At 48.0% G+C, this 23,067-nt stretch overlaps 1 protein-coding gene across 1 annotated transcript in view; it reads left to right on the forward strand.

The window, feature by feature from the left end:
- The first annotated feature begins 3,525 nt into the window (after window positions 1–3,525).
- The window catches only part of LOC138814578 (histone lysine acetyltransferase CREBBP), a 130,565-nt gene continuing 111,023 nt past the window's right edge, over window positions 3,526–23,067 (forward strand). The window contains exon 1 of the mRNA XM_070003584.1: window positions 3,526–3,633. Within this exon, the coding sequence (XP_069859685.1) occupies window positions 3,549–3,633 (85 nt within the window). The 5' untranslated portion in view covers window positions 3,526–3,548. The remainder of the gene's footprint in view (window positions 3,634–23,067) is intronic.

Consider the following 23,067-nt stretch of genomic DNA (forward strand, 5'->3'; position numbering starts at 1 on the left):
ATTATATTTACATATCTACTTCTGGCTGCGCACTGTACTGTGACCCAGACATAGCCCTTGCTCTCAAGGGGCTCAAAGCCCCCTGGTTAGACAGCTAGCTAGGGTACTTCACGTGCAACTGTGCAGCTTGTTCTGCGTCACTCTGTGACTCCTTGTACTTCCTGCCTTTCCTGAGCAGCCATTCTACTTGTTAGGCCAGCATTTTACCATTTGAGGCACAATTCCAGTCCCCCTCCCCCTTTTTTATATAAGTCCTAGGGCTTGAACTCAGCCTGGGTGATGTCCCTGAGCTTCTTTTTGCTCAAGGCTATGGTTCCAACACTGAGCTCCACTTCCAGCTTTTTCTGAGTAGTTTATTAGAGATGAGAGTCTCATGGACTTTCTTTTTTTTTTTTTGTCAGTCGTGGAGCTTGAACTCTGGGTTTGGGCACTGTCCCTGAGCTCTTCAGCTCAAGGTGAGCGCTCTACCATTTGAGCCACAGCGCCTGGCTTTTTCTGTGTATATGGTACTGAGGAATTGAATGCAGGGCCTCATGCATGCGAGGCAAGCATTCTACCACTGAGCCACCTTCCCAGCCCTCATCAACTTTCTTCCCCTGACTTTTTTTGTTGTTGTTGGTTATGGGGCTTAAACTCTGGGCCTGGGCTCTGTCCCTCAGCTTTTTTTTTTTTTGGTTGTGGGGCTTGAACTCTGGGCCTGGGTGCTGTCCCTCAGCTTTTCAGCTCAAGGCTAGCTCTCTACCACTTGAGCCACAGCTCCACTTCCTGTCCCTCAGCTCTTGAGCCACAGTGCCACTTACGGCCTTTTTGGTTTATGCCGTGCTGAGGAATGAACTCAGGGCCTTATGCATGCAAGGCAAACACTCTACCACTGAGCCACCTTCCCAGTCCCCTGACTGACTTAGTGAACTATATGATCCTCAGATTGCAGCCTCCAGAGTAGATTACAGGTGAGGAGCCACTGGTGCCCAACAGCCTTTTGTTTTTGAGACAGGATCTCCTTTATCTCTTGCCTGGGCTGGCCTCAAACTCATCCTCCTCTCCTGCTTTTCCTCCTGTATAGTGAGTAATTACAGGACTGCAGCAGTTCAGCCTAGCTCAGATGGACATCTTTTGTAATATTTCAGTGTGATTCCCAGGGCTTGTTATTTTAACTCTTCAAATAGAGTGCATTGGGATTTCTTTATACTTTGCCCAGGGATTTAGCACAGTGGCAATGCCTTAGGGAGAGTCTCAAGATAGCTGATGAATAAATGAAAATGTGAATGGATGGGGGTGGGAGGGAAGGGGTTGTGTTATAGGTCTTCTCTTAAGAGTTTGCCTTGGACTGGAAGGGTTTCCTCCTAGAGGTGACATCTGAACTGGGTCTTGGAGGATGAATGGTTTGCCAGAGTCATGTGTTAGTAACATTTGCTGGAATCTACAAAAGTATAGAATGGCATGACTGACGAGAACCACCTAGTAGCCGAGTGGGTGTGGGGGTGCTGGCGGTGACCGAGAGAGACAAGAGGCAAGAGGGGTGGGAAACACATATAAATGGAAACATGTATGCCGATCACTGGCAGACAACATGTGTGTTCTTAGACTATGTAGAGAAGCTATTTGTTCTGGACATTTTTCTTCCTTTTCTTTTCCCCCTCTCTTTTATTTCAGGACATTAACTCCATGGCCACGTGGTGCCAAGGAACTCTTCAAGTGAGCAATCACCCCTTAGCCGCGGGACTGGGACTGGGGCTGCGAGACGACAGCGGGGCAGCAGCGTGGGGTAGGGGAGGAAGTGCTTCCCAGGTAAAGGCTGGGGGCACGGGGGGGGGGGAGGGGGCGCCCTCACCTCACAGGCGTCCGGTTCAGGAATCACCGGCAAGTTTGGAGAGGCCGAGAGGGAACGGGGAGGGGTGTCCCGTGGGCAGCGACGAGCTCCCCGCAACCCCCCGCCTGGCTGTCCGCGGCGGGGGCGCCCCGGGACGCCGGGGTCCTCAGCCCCGATGGCGGCGTCTTCTCCGCCGCCCCCCCCCCCCGCTCCCGCCTTCCTGCAGGTGACCGGGTCGGACCCGGATGCCCCCCTCGCTTCGCTAGGGGAGGGCTCGAGCTCGAATCTCGCTCGGTCGCGTCCTCCCCCGGTGACCTTGGGGAAGGTGCGCTCCCCGCCAGCCTCAGTTTCCCCGCCCGCACGCACGCACGCCTCCCGAGTTTCCCCGAGGGCGGTCGGTAAACCTGCGGAGTCGCACAGTCGCCGGCACAGGGGCGAGGGGCCGTGGCGCGGCCCCGGCTGCGCTCTTCCCGGTCGTCGTCGCCCGAAGTCGCCGGGGAGGGTCGCGGGCGGGGAGGCGAGGAGCCGGGGGCCGGCGGAGCAGCCCCAAGCCGGCCGGCCGGCGCCGGCTCCGCTCGCGCCTCGGGGCGCGGCCCGCGGCCAGGCCGCCTCCCCGCGCACGCCCGGCCCGGGCCGCCCCCGGAACAGCAGCCGCGGCGGCGGCTCGGTCCGCGATCCGGCCGCGTCTCCCTCAGGCCGGGCCCCGGCGCCGCCGGCCGGCGCCCCACGCACGGCCGCCGCCGCCGCGCCCTCGGCTCCGCCGCCCGAGCGCGCTCGGCTCTTTCCGCCGCGGCCGGCGCAGGTGGAGGGGGCGGGGCGGGGGCCGTGCGTGGTGACGCCGCGGGGGGGTGACGCACCGGCGTGCCCCGCCCCCTCCCCCTCCCCGTTCAGGCTCTGGAAAGAGAAGAAAAAAAACTTTCTTTTTTTTTTAATTGAGGAATCAACAGCCGCCATCTTGTCGCGGACCCGACCGGGGCTTCGAGCGCGATCTACTCGGCCCCGCCGGTCCCGGGCCCCACAACCGCCCGCGCACCCCGCTCCGCCCGGCCGGCCCGCTCCGCCCGGCCCTCGGCGCCCGCCCCGGCGGCCCCGCTCGCCTCTCGGCTCGGCCTCCCGGAGCCCGGCGGCGGCGGCGGCGGCAGCGGCGGCGGCGGCGGCGGCGGCACGGGGTGGGGGGGCCGCGGCGCGGCGGCGGCCCCGCTCGGCGCATTGTTTTTCCTCACGGCGGCGGCGGGCCGCGGGCGGGCGTCGGAGCCCGGAGCCCCCCGGTCGTCGGGCCGCGGGCGAATTCATTAAGTGGGGCGCGGGGGGGGGGGGAACGAGGCGGCGGCGGCGGCGGCGGCACCATGTTCCCGGGCGCCGCCTGAGCCGCCGGGCCGGGCGCCGTCGCTGCCAGCCGGGCCCGGGGGGGCGGCCGGGCCGCCGGGGCGCCCCCGCCGCGGAGTGTCGCGCTCGGAAGGCGGGCAGGGGATGAGGGGGCCGCGGCCGGCGGCGGCGGCGGCGGCCGGGGGCGGGCGGTGAGCGCTGCGGGGCGCTGTTGCTGAGGCTGAGATTTGGCCGCCGCCTCCCCCACCCGGCCTGCGCCCTCCGCGGCCCGGCCCGGCCCGGCCCGCGCTCCTGCGCTCCGGAGCTCGCTCGCTCGCTCGCTCGCTCGCAGTCGCCGGCCGGACCCCCTCGGCCTCTGCTGCCCGCCGGCCGGCCGCCCGCGCTCGGGGCGCATCCCGCGAAGCAGGTGAAGATGGCCGAGAACTTGCTGGACGGACCGCCCAACCCGAAACGAGCCAAACTCAGCTCGCCCGGCTTCTCAGCGAATGACAGCACAGGTGAGACGGAGCCCGGCGCGCTGTCAGCGCCCCGCCGCGGGGAGGGAGCCCGTCGTGGGGTGTGTGTGTGGGGGGGTCGTGGCGGGAGGCCCCGGGGGCCGGCCGGCCGGGGCTCGCCCGCGATCCGACGCCGGGCCTCCCCGGCCGGGACCGGCCCTGCTCGCGGGCAGGCCCGGGCGCTCCGGGGAGGAAAAGTGAAGCGGGGTGTGTGTGTGTGTGTGCGTGTGTGCGTGTGTGTGTGTGTGTGTGTGGCGGGGCGCGGGGGTGCGGCCGGGCGTCCGCACGCGTGGCCCGCCGCGCTGACAGCGGCGGGGCCCGGGCGGGCTCCGGCCCCGGCCGCCGCTCCCGCGCCGCAGTCCGCGGACCCAGCCGCCAGAGGCTGCCGAGTTGCGACTGCGAAGTTTTCTTGGAATGTGTTCCTGGGGGGGGGGGGGGGGGCGCCGAGCAGTGTCGGGAAACTCGCTTCTCCTTCTCTTCTCTCTCCTTTCTCTTCTTCTGGCCATCTCGTTACTCCTCTCTCTCTCTCTCTCTCTCTCTCTCTCTCTCTCTCTCTCTCTCTCTCTCTCTCTCTCTCTCTCTCTTTTCTTTAAATACCCAAACTTCATTAACCAGATGTCATCACCCGAGTTGCTGTGGCGCGTTTGAACTTACCTAGGTAACTTCCAAAGAAAGTTGGGAGATTTTTCAGCCCATCTTGGGCATCCTTGCTGCCCTTTTGAGTTCGCGTTGATTTTTTTCTTGAGACCAACAACAACAAAAACCGTGTCAAGTAATGTAGGGATTAGAATTTTTCCAGAAATTGAACCTGATATTGACTAAATCATCTCTCTCTCCTACCTCTCCCCCCCCCCCAATTAAACAACTTCGCTGGACATTTTCGTAGGTTATCATATCAGGTGTCCAGGAGATACGGCCGCTCATTCAGTAACTCTGGGGTCTTCTAGATTGCTTCATGGTAACATTACCAACTATTTGTATTTTTCTTTTAAGCTCACCTTTGCAGTAAAAACTTGATCTCTGCTGGGAACAATGCAGTCTCAGCGCAGCTAGCATTTCTCCTGTAGTCTCGTAGTAGTGGCATCTGAAAATCAGTTTTTGATGAGTGTGTCCAAATTGAATTACATTGCTGCCTTCAGATTTGCTCCAGAAACAGTCCTTTAACTTATGGAGCTATTTCTTCCACTGACCAGTGATGTATTTTTTTTTTAAATCTTTCTTCTGCTGTTGAAATAAAACTTGAATTTCGTGGATTCAATTTGAATATAGTTCCTGGAAACCAGTCATGAAAGGCAGCATGTAATATTGCTAATGTAGAAAGGAGAGATAATTTTTTTTTTTAAAAACAGTTTTAAGGAGATTTTTTTTTTGTCTTGTTGAGGTGAAATGTGTTCATTAGTAGGAAAGAGTAATGATTCTTGGGGATAAAGAAATCACTAATTAAAATTTAAGTTTGACATTCATTTTATAGAGTCAAGTTACTGAATTGAGAAATGTGAATGTGACAACAGTTTGAATACCCTTCCATTGAACAGATCTCCTTTGCTTTGTTAATCTTGCCATGTTGGAGTGAAAAGTCTTTAATCATAAAATATAAGTCACACCAAGCAGTCAGCTTTGAAGCTTTGTTCCTAACACTGGTAACTTGAATGGCTTTGCAGCCTTGCTATTGTTGAAGTTATTGTAGATTTTTTTTTCTTAAAAGCATGGACAAATTAATAAGACTGAAGAAAGCTTGTACTATTGTATCTATTCAGGTGTTTCCAAGATGGAGCCCAAAGGATGGCCTTCTTCAGAGTAGTTTCTGTTAGTTGGTGGTCAGATATTATTGTGCCACTGATCACAATAGAGCTTATCAAAAAACGATTGTCTCTAACCACTTTTCCCCAATCCTTTTCCAGTTTTGACCCTTGACAGGCACAGGAGCACTTTTACATTCCCAAATGTGGAATATAAAGTAATTTAGTCCAAATAAAAAAGGACAGTGATATTCCAGTCCTCAGTTACTGGTCACTACTATCCCATTATCATGAAAGGGTGTGTTAGCATGGGCCACTGAGGAAGGGATCATTATTGAGCACATTAAACAAGGTGAAACCTTGTCTGGAGTAACTAGTAGTTTAAGATAGCCAGTAAATGAGAATGGACACAGAGAGATCTTAAGGATATGTATTAAGCAAATAAGAGGCTAAAGTGTTTACATCAAGTACATTCAAAGGAGTAAAGGCATTAGGTTAGATGGTAGAGACTTAAGAATAATATTCTTGAAAGACTCAGTCTTTTTTCATTTTTTAGTGTGAGGATGGAGCTCAGCCTTCCAGGAGAATATTGGGTCAGATAAAGCACCATTTTTGCCTTGAGTGTCAGCTTTGAGGGAGGGAGCTCTGTCTGGGAAGAACTGAAGGGTGGAAGGAGAAGGAGGAGGTGGCGGAGGTGGCCTTGGAGCCTGGAAAACGAGCAGTTTGGACTGCGGGGATGCTGAGCCCAGCTGAGGAGGCGGGTGGAAGCCCTCAGTGTCTTAGATGTGTCTGTTGAGGTAGCTGTGGACTGAGAAGGGAATGTCCTCATGTTGGGGAGCTTATTAGCCAGAGTATTGCCTGTAGGCTATAGAAGTCCACCTAGGGGACGTCCTCATATGAATAAGCCACTGAAGTAGGGCCAGGCAGTATCTGAGTGATAAATGTCATTGTCACCAGTGACAGGAAGAGAGTACAAGGAAGAAGGAGAAGCAGTACTTTCATCCCACTAATAAAGCAGCTCTGAAGTGGCACAGAGTCTGACTGTACCAGACGGTAGTGAAGTGGCGTTTTCTTGTTTTACTTTGAAGCCTTAAACACTTGCTCACAGATGTACTCTTCCTTTTCTTGGCACCCTTTATAAGAAGTGGGGACTTTTTGTTACTAATATATAATTGTGTGTTTGGGAAACTTCTTTAATATGTCTAAATTAAAACAGCATACTAGTGTCTTTCAGTAGCAGGAAATTATCATAGCACAGTGTAGAAGAAATAAGTAATTACTATCCAGGCAAATGGTAGACTTTTTTTTTTTTGGTCAACTTTGTTACAGCAAAATTTGTGCACAAGGAGTAGAGTAAAAAAGTTTCCAAAGCCAGGTGCCAGTGGCTCACGCCTATAAACCTAGTTACTCAGGAGGCTGAGATCCGAGGAGTATGGTTCAAAGCCAGTCTTGGCAAGAAAGTCCATGAGACTCTTATTGCCAATAAACCACCAGAAAACCGGAAGAGGCGCTGTGGCTCAAGTGGTAGAGCCCTCCTAGCTAGCCTTGAGCTGAAGAGCTGAGGGACAGCGCCCAGGTCCAGAGCTCAAGCCCCCACGACCTAAAAAAAAAAAAAAAACTTTTCAAATTTCTTTCTTTTTTTTGTTGCGGTGCTAGAGCTTGAACTCAGGGCCTGGGCTCTGTCTCAGGGCCTGGGCTCTGTCTCAGAGCCTCTTTGTGCTCAAGGCTAGTGCTCTACTGCTTGAGCCACAGTGCCATTTCTGGCTTTTTCTGTTTATGTGGTACTGAGGAATCGAACCTAGGGCCTCGTGCATGCTAGGCAAGCATTCTACCACTAAGCCACATTTCCAGCCCTCCAAATTTCTTTTTGAAATTTGATCATAGGTATATTTCATCATATATTACATATAGATGGCCCCAAGCAGTTGTGATTACATTTTATAATGAATGTAGATGCTTGCATTTTTGTTTTTTGTTTTTTGCCAGTCCTGGGGCTTGAAATCAGTACCTGAACACTGTCCCTGAGCTTCTTTTTGCTCAATGGTAGCATTCTACCATTGGAGCCGTAGTGACACTTCGGGCTTTTTTCTCTTTTATGTGGTACTGAGGAATTGAACCCAGGGCTTCCTGCATGCTAGACAAGCACTCTACCACTAAACCACCTTTCCAGCCCTGATGCTTTGTTTTTAAAGAAGTTAACTTAGTTGGTTTGTTTTTTGTCCTTCATGGGGCTTGAACTCAGGCCCTAAGAGCTGTCCCTAAAGCTCTCCTCAATGCTACTACACTTTGAGCCACAGCTCCACATCTGGTTTTTGAGTGGTTAATTGGAGATAAAGAGTCTCAAGAGACTTTTCTGCCCCAGCTGGCTTTTGAACCCTGATCCTAAGATCTCAGCCTCCTGAGTAGCTAGGATTATAGGCATGAGGCACTGGTACCTGTCTTCATTTTTTCAAGAGACTCAGTCTTACTATTGTCCAGACTGGCCTCCAGTTCCTGGGCTCCTGTGAGCCTCCTGTGTCAGCCTCTAGAAGCTAGAACTACACTGGCTCCACCCATGACTCTCTTTGAATGCAATTGAGATGTGTGTTTATAAAGAAAGCTTGAGGCAAATACAAGTAATCTTGTTGTATGTACAATACTTTAGTGCAGATCAGAGTGCTTTTCTCTGCATCATCTCAATTTGATCTTCGCACTGTCTTCAGGGGGCCAAGAGGACACCATTACTGCTGTTTTTTAGGTGAGCACCTAGATTTGAGAGAGTTGATCTGCCCACAGCAGCAAAAAGAGTCAAAACCAGAACTAAATCTAGATGGTAAAAGTAGCAGACTATATTTATTTTGTAAATCTACAACAAAAACATTGAATTTACTTGAGTTTAGTAGACATAGGAGACTATGATACTTAGGAAATTTCAGGAGCACTACTACAGCCAGTGAATTAAATAAAGCTCTATGCAGAAAGTTTATAGCCAGTTAGATGAGGAAAGCAGACTGTTCTTCCTGGCATGATGGAGCAGGACTCTCTTTTCCCTTTGGTTCTGGTGTTACCCTCAGTCAAAACTGGTTCATGTTCCTGATTACTGCTGGGGATAATTGAGAAATAGTCAAGTTAATTTACCTCATCACTAAGTCCTCGCTAAAAAGGAAGGAAGGCTTTTCACCTAAGTTTCTAGTTACCTTTGCTATAAAAAGTAGACTTGAGGGGCTGGGAAGGTGGCTCAGTGGTAGAGCGCTTGCCTTCCGTGCATGAGGCCCTGGGTTCGATTCCTCAGCACCACATAAGCAAGAAGAAAAAAGCCAGAAGTGGGGCTGTGGCTCAAGTGGTAGAGCGCTAGCCTTGAGCTGAAGAGCTGAGGGACAGTGCCCAGGCCCAGAGTTCAGGCCCCATGACTGGACCAAAAAAAAAAAAAAAAAAGTAGACTTGAGGGCTGGGAAGGTGGCTCAGTGGTAGAGTGCTTGTTTGCATGGATGAGGCGCTGGGTTTAATACTTCAGCACCGCATAAATAGAAAAAGCCGGAAGTGGCACTGTGGCTCAAGCAGTAGAGTGCTCGCCTTGAGCTGAAGAGCTGAGGGACAGCGCCCAGGCCGAGTTCAGGCCCCATGACCGGTCCAAAAAAAAAAAAAAAAAAGTAGAGAGGCTGGGAATGTGGCTTAGTGGTAGAGTCCTTGCCTAACATCTGTAAAGTCCTGCGTTCAATTCCTCAGTACCACATCAACAGAAAAAGCCCCAAGTGGTGCTCCGGCTCAAGTAGTAGAGTGCTAGCCTTGAGCTAAAAGAAGCTCAAGGATTGTGCCCAGGCCCTGAGTTCAAGCCCCAGGGCTGGTGGGAAAAAATGATACGTGCAACATGCTTATTCATGCTTTACGGATGAGACCAATGGTCAGAGTGATTAGGATGATGGCATGTGTGAGTGAGAGGGCCAGAGCTCTGCCCAACCCCTGGCTCTCCCTGTGGGTCATGCTAGGTTACCTGCTTTGAGTTACGTTAGGTGACATTGTACCTTTCTGATCCCAAGTCTTTTTCTCTTTTTCACAAACTGGCAAAGTCAGAATTGCTTCTTTTTTTTTTTTTTTTTTTTGCCAGTCCTGGGATTTGAACTCAGGGCCTGGGCGCTGTCCCTCAGCTTTTCAGCTCAAGGCTAGTGTTCTATCACTTGAGCTACAGTGCCACTTCTGGCTTTTTCTGTTTATGTGGTACTGAGGAATGGAACCCAGAGCCTCATGAATGCAAGGCAAGCACTCTACCACTTAGCCATTTTCCCAGCCCCTCCTCCAGATCTTAGTCTCCTGAGTAGTTAGGATTATAGGTATGAGCTGCTGGCTTAATTCTTAATTTTTTTTTCCCTTCCTGGGGCTTAAACTCAGCCTGGGCTCTGTCCCTGAGCCTCTCTGTGCTCAAGGCTAACGCTCTACTACTTGAGCCACAGCGTCTACTTACAGCCTTTTCTGTGTATGTGGTGCTGAGGAATCGAACCCAGGGCTTCATGCATGCTAGGCAAGCGCTCTGCCACTAAGCTGCATTCCAAGCACCTCCCCCCCCCTTTTTTTTTTTTCATATGTGTGTGTGTTGATCCTGAGGCTTGAACTCAGAGCCTGGGTACTGTCCTTGAGTTTTCATTTTTCATTGAAGGCTAGCTCTTTACCACTTGAGCCACAACTCCATTTTTGGCTCCCCCTATCCCCACCCCGGTTAATTAGAGAAGAGAGGCTTATGGACTTTCTTGCCTAGGCTGGCTTTGTACAGCAGTCCTTAGATCTCAGTCTCCTCAGCAGCTAATATTGCAGGAATGAGCCCCTAGAGCCCAGTGATTTTGTAATTCTTAAACATAATTGAGAATGTTTTATAATGGGACTGAGGCTTAATCCTACAGGTGGAAGTTGATGCTTAGATTATTAGCGTGTGTTCTTATGCCTTTATCTTTTTCCATCTCTAAGTGTACTCCTAATTTGGGGCTGTGTAAGTGCTTACTTTATATTTTTACATCATATATTTGAAATTCATATGTTTTAAGTTAGTTAAAAATGGATTGGCTGAAGTATGTCTTTTTTGAAGATGAGCCTGTACATTATTGTGAGTTAATAAAGGAGAGGAAAACTTACCAGTTTAGCTGGAGAGGATGTATGTGTGTGCGTGCGTGTGTGTGCATGTGCGGCACAGGGTCATATTGGTGAGGGAACACCTTTGTATCTTACTCAAACTAGCACTTGGAATGTATTCCAGGAAACAAGAGGGCATGCTGAGAGGGATTTCTCCAAAAAGGCTTTGTGTTCCAATGCAGCTGGTTCTAACTAAGGTCTTTTTTTTTTTTTTTTTTTTTTTTGACGGTTTATGGGGCTTGAACTCATGACCTGGTTGCTGTCCCTGAGCTCTTTTACTCAAGGCTACACTTTGAGCCACAGTTCCACTTCCAGTTTTCTGGTGGTTAAGTGGAGGTAAGAGTCCCATGGACATCTGAAATCCTAGCCTCTCAGGAGGCTTAGATCTGATTATGGTTCAAAGTCAACTGGGGCAGGAAAGTCCATGAAACTTTTTTTTTTTTTTGCCAGTCCTGGGGCTTGAATTCAGAGCCTGGGCTCTGTCCCTGAGCTTCTTTTGCTGAAGGCTAGTGCTCTACCATTTGAGCCACAATGCTGCTTCTGTCCTTTTCTGTTTATGTGGTACTGAGGGATCGAACCCAGGGCTTTCATGCATGCTAAGCAAGCGCTCTAAGCCATATACTCAGCCCCATAATACTGTGGCTCAAAGTGGTAGAGCACTAGAGCCTTGAGTGAAAGCTCAGAGACAGCGCCCAGACCCTCAGTTCAAGATCCATTACTGACTAAAAAAAAAAATGTCTCAAGGGTCTTTCTGCCCAGTCTGGCTTTGAACTATGATCAGGAGTCTTAGATCTCATCCTCCCGAGTAGCTAGGATTACAAGTGTGAGCCACCAGCAACCAGCTTTAACTAAAGACCTTTCAGTGCAGGCTTCTTAGAGCCTTTGAGAAAGGGGCTAGTGTTTGCATTGTTCCCCAGTCTTGCAAGCAGTAGTACTTTCTTTTTAATGTGATCCATGGATCAGCAAACTTCTGTAAAGAGCTGGAGAATCCATGTTTTCTTTCAGCTTGTTGGGGAATCTGGTTTCTTGTTTCAACTGTTGTGCACTGCCATTTTGGAAAGACCGTAGACAGTGTGGAATCTGATGGTTATGGCTTACTCCCAGAAAACTTTGATATAAATACTGGCTTCCATGGAATTTGGTCCACAAGCTGCTGCTTGATGATCCTAATGTGATTTTGGACTTGGGCTTTGAGCACTCCGCTGGGCGCACTGGGCTGCGGAGCTTGCCCCTGCTCTCACCTCCCTTGGCCCTGCTACAGCAGCGTCACAAGTCTTTTGAGCCTCTGCTGCCTTCTCCTGTTTGTTAGCCTGGACACTGATTAGGGGAGGTAAGTCCTAGTGGAGTCTCTTCCTTTATTAGGAGTCTCTTCCTTTTTTTTTTTCCCCTTCTGTAGCAGTTTATGTGTTTTATTTAAAATCAGGTAAGTTTAGCAAAAAGCCAACCAGGTAGTTTCACAAAGAGGTTCTTTGGTTGTTCGCTGGCCGCTTCAGCTTTGGCCCGTGGGGTAGCCCCCACACATTCTCATCACAGTTTGTCACCTCAGGTCGGTCGCCGCCTCCCTTTCCTGCTCTGCTTCACTTTCCCCCAGCAGCTCTCAGGTGCACACACCGCACCTGACACAGGAGGCTCTTGGGGAGCTTTGAGGCAAGGGATAAAAGAATGTAAAGTTTTTGTCCTTCAGCGTTCTCATAGCTTTCTCCTAAGACTGCATTTTAAAGTTACTTTTGACTTCTCTGAATCTGTTCCCTTTTAATCCTGAGTTCCCCACCTAGGTGCTGCCATGCAGTGATCAACCCACCTGACCTAGGTGAGTTCAGGCCAGAACATGTTTGGGATAGTTTATGCCAGCTATCAGAACTTCCCTTTCTTCATCAGCAGATGAAGATAATGATTCTCATGTTAGTGATTCCCAATGGAAAGGCAGAGTAAGGGTCTGTTCTGAAGCATATACTCAGAGACTGAGGAGCTGGCACTGGAACCATCAGGGAATGAGAATGTGTCTTGTCCTTAAAAGACTTCCTGGGAGTCTTGTGTGATTGGACTAAGACCTACTTGTTGGAATTTTTTTTTTTTGGGGGGGGGGGGAGTCTGGTCGTGGGGCCTGAACTCTGGGCCTGGGCGCTGTCCCTCAGCTCTTCAGCTCAGCTGAAGGCTAGCGCTCTACCACTTGAGCCACAGCGCCACTTCCGGCTTTTTTCTTTTTGCTTATGTGGTGCTGAGAATCAAACCCAGGGTCTCATGCATGCAAGGCAAGCGCTTTACCACTGAGCCATCTTCCCAGCCCAAAAGAGGATCAATTTTTTTTTTGGGGGGGGGCGGTCCGTGGTGCTTGAACTCTGGGCCTGGGCGCTGTCCCTCAGCTCTTCAGCTCAAGGCTAGCCTCTATAATTTGAGCCACAGCGCCACTTCCGGCTTTTTTTCTTTTTGCTTATGTGGTGCTGAGGAATTGAACCCAGGGCCTCAGGCATGCAAGGCAAGCACTCTACCACTGAGCCACCTTCCCAGCCCCTACTTGTTGGAATTGTGGAAACAACAATAACTATGTGCATGAGTCCACAGAGGCCCGTGGGCAGGCACGTCTGTTGTACAGCCTCTCTTACTGGATACATAGCCAGGAATTCTGTAATTAACACTATTGATTTTGCCGCCATTTTCACTTGTTTTTTTTGGGGGGGGGGTGGTCGTGGGGCCTGAACTCTGGGCCTGGGCGCTGTCCCTTAGTTCTTCATCTCAAGGCAAGCGCTCTACCACTTGAGCCACAGTGCCACTTCCAGCTTTTTCTGCTTAAGTGGTGCTGAGGAATAGAACCCAGGGCCTCATGCATGCAAGGCAAGCACTCTACCACTGAGCCACCTTCCCAGCCCTTCACTTGTATTTTTAAGAATAAGAACATGAGGAAGATAAAAACCAAAGTTATCTGCTGTGTTCTAAACACACTTTATAATTTTTAAGTGTTTCATGGACTGTTAAGCAGCAAATTAATATTTGATTCTATTCCTTACAGTGTATAATTTAATTTGAGATATTCAGTAGGCAATAGCAATATATATAGGATTTCTGTCTGTATTTCTGTCTGTCTGTCTATCTGTCTCTCCCTCTCTAGGTACATACATATATAGATATATAGATATAGAGCTATAGAGAGAGTATGTAGATATGTATGTATAGAGGGGATTCTGATAGATGTCTTTCAGTAGCTTAGAACTGTGATAATAAGATTTAGGACAAACCTTGAGAAAAAAATACAAAATGCAATGAGTGTGAAAGTGCCTGACTCAGAAAGGGTCATCCAAAGAGGGCAGCACTTATTCACAGTTCAGAAGCCTAGAGCTAGGGACTGGAGAAGGGGCACCTAAGGTGGACCCTGAGAGTTGGGTGAGGGGAATTGGGGCTGATGGAAACATACATGCCATTAGTAGTGTGGTGGCCCTCGAAGCTCTGCTACCCTCTCTGGCCTTCTGGGCTGGAATAGTACCTTGGCCGTAACCGTGTTATTTCCTTGGATGTCACTGCACTCATAAGTCTTCTGCTTGTTCTGAGATGGCCTCCCAGAAACCCTAATGCTCCTAGATAGGCTTTCTGATTACAGTATGTGTCCTAAGTCCTTTGGCCTATGCTGAGGTCTTTTTCTGCGTGCATCCTTCTGGGAATATATCTGTTGGATCTGGCGTGGAATGGCCAAATCTGCTTTAACTGGGGAAGGGATACACCCTTTCATATTCAATCTTCAACTTAGCTTTCAAGAAAATGCTCACATTGAGGCAGAAATGTAAGCCATGGCACCAGTACCTTTTGGAGCTTTTGCATTTTCCACTTTGTCAGTGGAGTTATGTGAAGAGCTCCTTGGAGTAGGTGGACCTTGCCATTGAGCCTGGACATTCCTGAAGGGATCTGAGCTAGGGTACCGCACACACATAGAAAGATGCATGGAAGATTAGAAGTACACACAGCTCCTCCCCTTTTAAAGTTTTTAGACAATGTAGAGAATGACAATGATTGAAAAACTACCATTAGGATGTTTTATTAGGAGGCAAGGCTTTTGTTGGTTTCTGTTTCTAAGAGTATTTCTTTTAAAGCTTACTTAAGAAAGAATTGGATATCATCCCATGTGACATTTTCCTTGGGGTTTTGTTTTCATTAATCAAAGGAATGCTTAGTTGAGCTATCACTAAGAATGATTAAAACCTAATGGTGAAAATCCTCACTCCTGAGTACATCTGAATTTCTCTCCCTTCTCAAGATGTTCTATCAGCTACTGTCTGGAAATCCTATAATCTGTCCTCTCTCTAATATACCTGTACCTTACTGTGTACAGTTGATATTTCTTATGGCTGTTCCTAAATCTAATTTTTGAGTTCAAATCATCCATAATAAAACACAAAGTGAACTGTTAATGGGGTTGTATAATTCTGTTGCAGTGTATATTATTTTTATAATACAAAAGCTTCTCTTTCCCTACCCAAATAGTATGGATTATCCTTTTGAAAATGACACTACTGATAAATATTTCAACTTTATGGGTTAGAATATCTGATGAAGTGGGTAGGAAAAAAAACTTCTCTTTATTCTAGCTTATGGAGAAGGCTTATACAACATTTAAACTGAGCAGCACATTTTGGTATTTGATTATGAACTGAATGATGCACTAAGGAGCTATTGAGATCTATTAGTAATTAGGGTTTGCTTTTACAATTATGGACTATAAGAGCTTGACCCAATTCCTTTGGATTAAAATATTTTGAGTATTTGTCACCTGATTAAAAGTAGAACCTTCTAAGCATGACTCAGAGTTGAAGGAAATGTCAGTGCTTTTTATACTGAGAGCCATCAGTGTGGTACAAGGGGAGGGATCCCTGGCTTAGGATCACAGTGGACTAGGAGTCTAGTTCCCAGCCCAGCAGCTCGGTGGCTGGGGCTTCATGCTAGAGCTTTGGGGGTTAAGTGTCTGTCTACATGTGTGAATCAAAGGAGCAGGGAAGTGAATCAGAGACAAAGAAGGGGAGGGGAGGATTCCCCACACACTTTGTTACTTGGTTAGTTTTGTGTGTTAGCTACTGTGCTGCCTGATCTCTAACAGGTTGAGGCAGCTCAGGTTGTTTTAATTGTGTGGGAGACGAGCAGTGCTACCTGCCTTTCAGCCAGTAAGGATTGGGATGATAGGAGTAAGGCCTGTCTCAGATCCAGACCTACAGACGCTACTCAAGGTGCCAGTGTGGGAAGCTGCCATCCCTGCCGTTTCACTTCAGTACCATGTCTAGCTCGTGTAGTTTACATTTTGAATGAATCGAGAGCTAAGATGTAGAAATCCTACAAAATGGGCAATACTATGACTTACTGTACTGGATCTGTTTGCATTTCCACTCTTGTTTATTGGAAAATGGAACTGTAATTGAATGTAACTTTTTCTTTGTTCCTGAATATTGTTTGTTTAGATTATTATTGTTTCAAGGGCTTGATTTAGGCTAACACTTAGTTAAAAAAAAAAAAAAGCATACAGGGAAATGATAAAAACTTGCTTTTGTTGTTTAGAAAGCAGAATTAGAGGAGAGAATGGCCTTGGCTCCCTGTTGAACTTTGTAGGTTGGCTGGTTGAAAGACAGGTACATCAGACTTTATTCCTCCTGAAAGCAGCTCTTGTGGGCGTTGAGGGAAACAGATTCATGTTGAGAAGTTCTCTTCCTGCCAGTTTCACTATGGGAAACCTTTCAATGGAGATTGCATTATCTTCACTATTTTAGGTGTGGTGACTGTTTTTTTTTTTAATCTGTAAAAATTATCCCTTGGGACTATGGAGAATCCCCCCCCCCCCAATTTGTGATTATATTTACATCAAATCTTATAGCTTCAGTAAAAACCTTAAAAGATTTAAAATGTCTGGTGCTAGTGGCTCACACCTGTAATCCTAGCTACTCTGGAGGCTGAAATAATGAGGATCGAGCTTCAAAGACAGCCTAGACAGGAAAGTCAGTGAGACTCTTATCTCCAATAAACCACTCAGAAAACTGAAGTGGCACTGTGGCTCAAGTGTTAGAGCGCTCCTAGCTAGCCTTGAGCTGAAGAGCTGAGGGTCAGCACCCAGGCCCAGAGTTCAAGGCCCATGACTGACACACAGACAGACACACAGACAGACAGACAGACAGACAGACAGACAGACAGACAGACAGACAGACAGACAGACAGACACACACACACACACACACACACACACGAAAAAAGGTTTAAAATATTGATAGGTTTTTCAGTGTCATTTTGATTGTTCCTCTGCTTCTGTGTGAATCAGGTTTTGTTTTGCAAGATCTACTTACAGTAGAACTTCTTGTGAAAAATCTTCAGGGACTCATTCAAATGAAGGAAAGAAAAGTCTAGCTCTCATGGTCCCCAACATGTGAGGAAAAAAAAGATTTCTTCTTAACAGTTAGAGAAAGTAATTGCACATTCCCTTGTTAGAGATGATGTTGGTTTGTAGGCCTGCACTGTCCAGTAGTACTCTCTGTGGTAGTGGATGCATTCTGTGTCTGCACTGCTCAGGCTGGAAGTGTGAGCCACATATGACATTGAAACATTGAAATGTGATTGGTGTGATGCAAATGTTAAATGTAAAAATACTAACATGGCTCCATGTGGCTAGTAGCCACTGTATTGAACAGCATATCTCTAGGAGTATTTGCTTCTCAAGTTTTCTTGGAAGGTATTTAGAATCTGAAGGACAAATTTCCTTTTTTTTTTTTTTGTTTTTTTGGGTCCGGTCATGGGGCCTGAACTCTGGGCCTGGGGGCTGTCCCTCAGCTCTTCAGCTCAAGGCTAGCGCTCTACCACTTGAGCCACAGCGCCACTTCCGGCTTTTTTCTTTTGGCTTATGTGGTGCTGAGGAATCGAACCCAGGGCTTTGAGCATGCAAGGCAAGCGCTCTACCACTGAGCCACCTTCCCAGCCCCGACAAATTTCCTTTATAAAAGGGCCATCTTTTGTGAGGCACTGGTAAGCTCACGCCTATAGTTCTGGCTATTTAGGAGGCCAACATCTGAGGATCATTGTGTCATGCCAACCTGGGCAGGAGAGTCTGTGAGGCTTTGGTTTTTTTTTTTTGGTCCGGTCGTGGGGCTTGAACTCTGGGCCTGGGCGCTGTCCCTCAGCTCCTCAGCTCAAGGCTAGCACTCTACCACTTGAGCCACAGCGCCACTTCTGGCTTTTTTCTTTTTGCTTATGTGGTGCTGAGGAATCGAACACAGGGCCTCAGGCATGCAAGGCAAGCGCTCTACCACTGAGTTACCTTCACAGCCCTCTGTGAGGCATTTTTTAAAATCTCCAATTAAACCACCAAAAAGCCAGAAGTAGAGCTGTGGCTCAAGTGGTAGATAGAGCACATGCCTTGAGCAAAAAAAATCTAAGGGACAGCCAGGAATTGGTGGCTCATGCCTGTAATCCTAGCTGCTCAGGAGGCTGAGATCTGTGGATGGAAGTTCAAAGCCAGCCCGGGCAGGAAACTCCATGAGACTTTTACCTCCAATAAACCACTCAGGAAACTGGAAGTGGTGCTGTGGCTCAAGTGGTAGAGTGCTCACCTTGAGCTGAATTGCTGAGGGACAGCACCCAGACCCAGAGTTCAAGCCCTACGGCTGACAAAAAAAAGTCTCAGGGACAACATAGGCCTTGAATTCAAGCCCTATACTGGCATAAGAAAAGGGAGAGGCAGGTAGCTCTTGCCTATAATCCAAAAGGTTGAGATTTGAGGGTCACTGTTCATGCTAGCCTGGGCAGGAGAGTCCATGAGACTTTTTTTTTTTTTTTTGGCTGATCTTGCTTGAACTCAGGGCCTGAGCACTGTTCTGAGCTATTTTGCTCAAGGCTAGTGTTCTACCAGTTGACCCACAGCTCTACTTCTATTTTTTTGTGTGTGTTTAATTGGAGGTAAGAGTCTCATGAACTTTCTTGCCCTGGCTGGCTTTGAACCTCAGTCCTCAGATCTCAGCTTCCTGAGTGGCTAAGATTATAGGATGAGCCATCACTCCCTGCCCCTCCCCCCTGTTTACCCCCTCCCCCATGAGACTCTTATCTTCAATTAACTACCAAAAAGCTGGAAGTGGAGCTGTGACTCAAGTAGCAGGTTGTTAGCCTTGAGCAAAAAAACCTTAGGGACAGTGCCCAGGCCCAGAGTTTAAGCCCCAGGACCAGCACAGAAAAGGCTGTCTTTTGAAGATGGGTGGAACTTTCAGAAATATTCGTGGCTTAGGGTGACCATTGAGGATTAGTTATTCAAATATTTGTCATACTGGTGTGTCCTTGGCTGGCCACAGATTGCCTTCATGGGGTAGGGGGAAGACAGTGCAACAGCAGTCAAGGTGTGACCTCTTGGAGGAGATGCTAGCTTCCAGCCACTCTGAAGGGTCTCTGGAGGCCCTGAGGACTTAACTGAGGGCAATTATCATTCCTGTCCTCAGGACCTGGCAGGTGGTACTTTGCTAAGCATGGGAAGCAACAGATACAGAAGGGTTTTTTTGTTTGTTTTGTTTTAAGTTTTTACAAAAGTTGTTTTCTTTGACAGTTTTTATAAAAATTAGTTTTATTTTGGTTTATGTTTACCAGTCTACCTCAATTTAGGCCTGATTCCTATTATTTCTGAGAGATAAAGACTAATGATGTGGTCCTGCCCAAGGGGAGCTGGTTGGGCCTGAGCTCCAGTCTCAACTCAGGCACTGTTTTTTCTCCCCTCCAGTTGTGGGGCTTGAACTCTGGGCCTGGTTGCTGTCGATCAGCTCTTCAGCTCAAGGCTAGCACTCTACCACTTAAGCCACAATGCCACTTCTGGTTTTCTGAGTGGTTTATTGGAGAAACAGAGTTTCATGGAGTTTCCTGCTGGGGCTGACTTTGAACTGCGATCCTCAGATCCCATCCTCCTGAGTGGCTAGGATGACAGGGTGAGCCACCAGCGCAGGCTTCTGCTACTGGTTCATTCACTGCTACTGGCCTTCACTGTGTTTTGTGTGAGGTGCACTCTATCTGGTGGTGATGGTAATGAGGAATGAGCTAATTTACACCAGTGATGCTGCCATTCAGATTGAGGACAGTTCCTCCTCTTCCCCTTCCCCTTCCCCTTCCCCTTCCCCTTCCCCTTCCCCTTCCCCTTCCCCTTCCCCTTCCCCTTCCCCTTCCCCTTCCCCTTGCCCTTGCCCTTGCCCTTGCCCTTGCCCTTCCCCTTCCCCTTCCCCTTCCCCTTGCCCTTGCCCTTGCCCTTGCCCTTGCCCTTGCCCTTCCCCTTCCCCTTCCCCTTCCCCTTGCCCTTCCCCTTCCCCTTCCCCTTTCCCTTCCCCTTTCCCTTTTCCCTTCCCTTTTTTGTTGGTTGTGGGGCCTGAACTCTGGGCTTGGGCGCTGTCCCTGCACTCTTCAGCTCAAGGCAAGCGCTCTACTCTTGAGCCCTAGCACCACTCATAGACTTTCCTGTCCAGGCTGGCTTTGAACTGAGATCCTAAGATCTCAGCCTCTTGAGTAGCTAGGATGACAGGCTTGAGCCAGTGGCACCTGGCCTGAGGACAGCTTCTGACTGAAGGTGTTGGTTGGGTAGTCAATGAGCCTGTCAAAGGAAGGGCCTGTGAGAGCCTGTGTGGTGAGCAGGGAAGGCAGGTGGAGCACCTGCAGCTCCAGGTACAGTCACTAAGAGCCTTGAACGGGAGCTTAGGGAGCCCAGGTCTTCTTTTGTTAGGGATTAAAGAACAATGCAAAGTTTTGAAAAACTGAGCATACCCAGAACATTTAGGAGCAGCTACTGAGATTTGTATTCCACAAGCCTGGATTGGCTTTTTCCACGTTGTATGTTTCTTCTTAGGCTGTACCTGCAGTTGGCACTTGCCCTCCTTTTCCTTCACCCTCATTCCTGGAAGGAGAAGGGTCCTGTGAAAAGTGTAAGAATTAGGACTAGAGGTCTTATTTAAGATGTTGGGAAATTTTTGTATAAACAGAACTCAAAAGGTTAAAACAAATTAAACAGGTAATACATTCATATGGTTGAAAAATCCCCAAAAGTGAAAAACCAGTTTTCACAGTCTTCCTCCTGTTTGTTTCTGGAGTCACCTGTTCTCACGCCCACAGGCAGCTACCCATAACTGTTTCTTTCTTTTTCTTTTTCTTTTTTTTTTTTGTCGGTCATGGATCTTGAATTCTGGGCTTGGGCACTATCCCTCAGCTCTTCAGCTCAAGGCGAACACTCTACCACTTGAGCCATGGCGCCACTTCCGGTTTTCTGGTGGTTTATTGGAGATGAGTCTCATGGACTTTCCTGCCTGGGCTGGCTTTGATCCATGATCCTCAGATCTCAGCCTCCTGAGTAGCTAGGATGACAGGCGTGAGCCACCAGTGCCCGGCCCATAGTAGTTTTTTCTGTCTCATTTTAGAGATGGACTTTGCATCATTAAGCTAATAAAAGTTTTGCATACCTTTTTTTTTTTTTTTTTTTTTTTTTGCTAGTGCTGGGGTTGAAACTCAGGGCTCATTTGGTTTGGCTTGCTTGTTTCGACCTCTACCACTTAAGCCATGCCTCCTACCAGCTTTTTGCTAGTTATTTTGGAGATAGAGCCCCTTGAACTTTTCTACCCATACTAGCTTTGAACCTCAGTCTTCCAGATCTCATTCTCTTGAGTGTCTAGGATTACAAGAGTGAGTTTGTTTTCTGTATACTCTTTACTCAGAGTAGCTCTTTGAATTTGTACTACCACTTTCAGGTGTATTTTGCACTAATAAATAGCTCAGAGCTATTGGAAATAGCAATATTAGAAGAAGTGACTTGATCCTATCTTTTAATGGTAAGAGTATTTTGGTGCAATATTTAGCTAAATAGCAAAATGATTTTAGTGTGTTCATTACATTATATAACAGAATTAATGTTTAAAAATTAATTTTATATTATCTCAAATATCAGAGGTTTTGCTGTTGGAGGCATGACTCAGTTGGTAGAGTGCTAACCAATGAACAAATGCACCAGGTATCGAGTTCCAGTTCCAGTCTCAGGCCTTAAAAAAAAAACAATAAAATATGTCAGCAGCCAGTTCACACCATCATTGTTGGTGTACAAATATCTAGTTGAACAACCTACACTAAACATCCTTTTGCTTGGTAGGCCTGCTGAGAACATTTACATTAACCCAGACCATTCCAATCACAGACCTTTTCATTATTTTCATTAATTAATTTTGAGATTGTAAAATCCTGAATATGACCCCAAAAGTCTTATTAGACAAAAAATGATGAAGTCATCTTAGGGATGAAGAACAGTAGTTAAGCACCACTCCTACCCTTCACTGCCACTGCCACCCCGACTCTGTGTAGGTGAATACTGCAGTGGAAATGGGTAATACAAAGCATGGAATAAAAAGGTAATATTAGACCCTTTTTAGAAATAGAAGCTCCTTCCTAGAAGGAGCAGGCACAGTGGTTCAAGTCTGTGGTCCTCGCTACACAGGAGGCAGAGTTTGGGTGGACCAAGATCCAAGGCTGGCCCAGTCAGAAGGTGAATGTTCAGGAGACCCTGTCTCAACCCATAACAATTGGACATGGTTGTGTGTGCCTGTCATCCCAGCTATGAGGAAGCGTAAAGAGCTTTGTGGCCCAGGTTTTTAGAAGGAATTCCTGAGGAGTCTTTTAGGAATTGAGGAACTGGGGATCTTGGGGCCTTTCTCCTTTTTATTTTGTATCCTTCTGAATGTTTTTTTCTTTTTTGTAAACAACCAAAACCACGGCTGAGCATGTAACTCAGTGGTAAAGTGCTTGTCTGTCGTGTGCAGGGCCACACTTGAACCCAGGACCTAGTGCTAGGCAAGCATTTCTGCCACTGAGCTGTAACCCTAGCTCAATATCATGCACACATTTTTGTATTCTCAGGAGAGTCTGCTAAGTGAGGACAAATATGGGTTTGATTAATTCCTGTCAAAAAAACCTTCAGCCTGGAGCTGGTGGCTCATGCCTGTAATCCTATCTACTCAGGAGGCTGAGATCTGAGGATCCTGGTTCAAAGCCAGCCTGGGCAGAAAAGGCTGTGAGACTCTTTTTTTTTTTTTTTTTTTTTTTTTGTCGGTCGTGGGGCTTGAACTCTGGGCCTGGGCGCTGTCCTTCAATTCTTCAGCTCAAGATGAGTGCTCTACCACTTGAGCTACAGCGCCACTTCCGGTTTTCTGGTGGTTTATTGGAGATAGGAGTCTCATTGTCTTTCCTTCCCTGGGCTGGCTTTGAACCGCGATCCTCAGATCTCAGTCTCCCGAGTAGCTGGGATTACAGGCATGAGCCACCAGCGGCCAGCTGTCTGTTTGCATCTTAAATAGACCCAATGAGTTAGTCCTGTACAGAGGAAGACCCAGGGCAGTGACTTGTTCCCCACTGCAGGGAGGGGTATAAAGGGGAGGCCACCTTAGCCCAGTAGCCTCACTGGGACCAAGTAGCCCATCCCCAGATGAGTGATGCTGAGGATACTCCTTTCAGATCATTCATGCTCAGGGTGAGGTAAACCCTTATTATCCTGCTAATTAGGAGGTATTGTATCTGTGTAAAAGAAACCTGAATTACAGAAAATTTTAGAGGGAATTTAATTATTTCCTAGCAGTCATTGTAAAAAAGA

The sequence above is a fragment of the Dipodomys merriami genome, unplaced genomic scaffold (assembly GCF_024711535.1).
Source record: "Dipodomys merriami isolate MVZ:Mamm:240054 unplaced genomic scaffold, mDipMer1.0.p SCAF_60, whole genome shotgun sequence".
In the NCBI taxonomy this organism is placed as follows: domain Eukaryota; kingdom Metazoa; phylum Chordata; class Mammalia; order Rodentia; family Heteromyidae; genus Dipodomys; species Dipodomys merriami.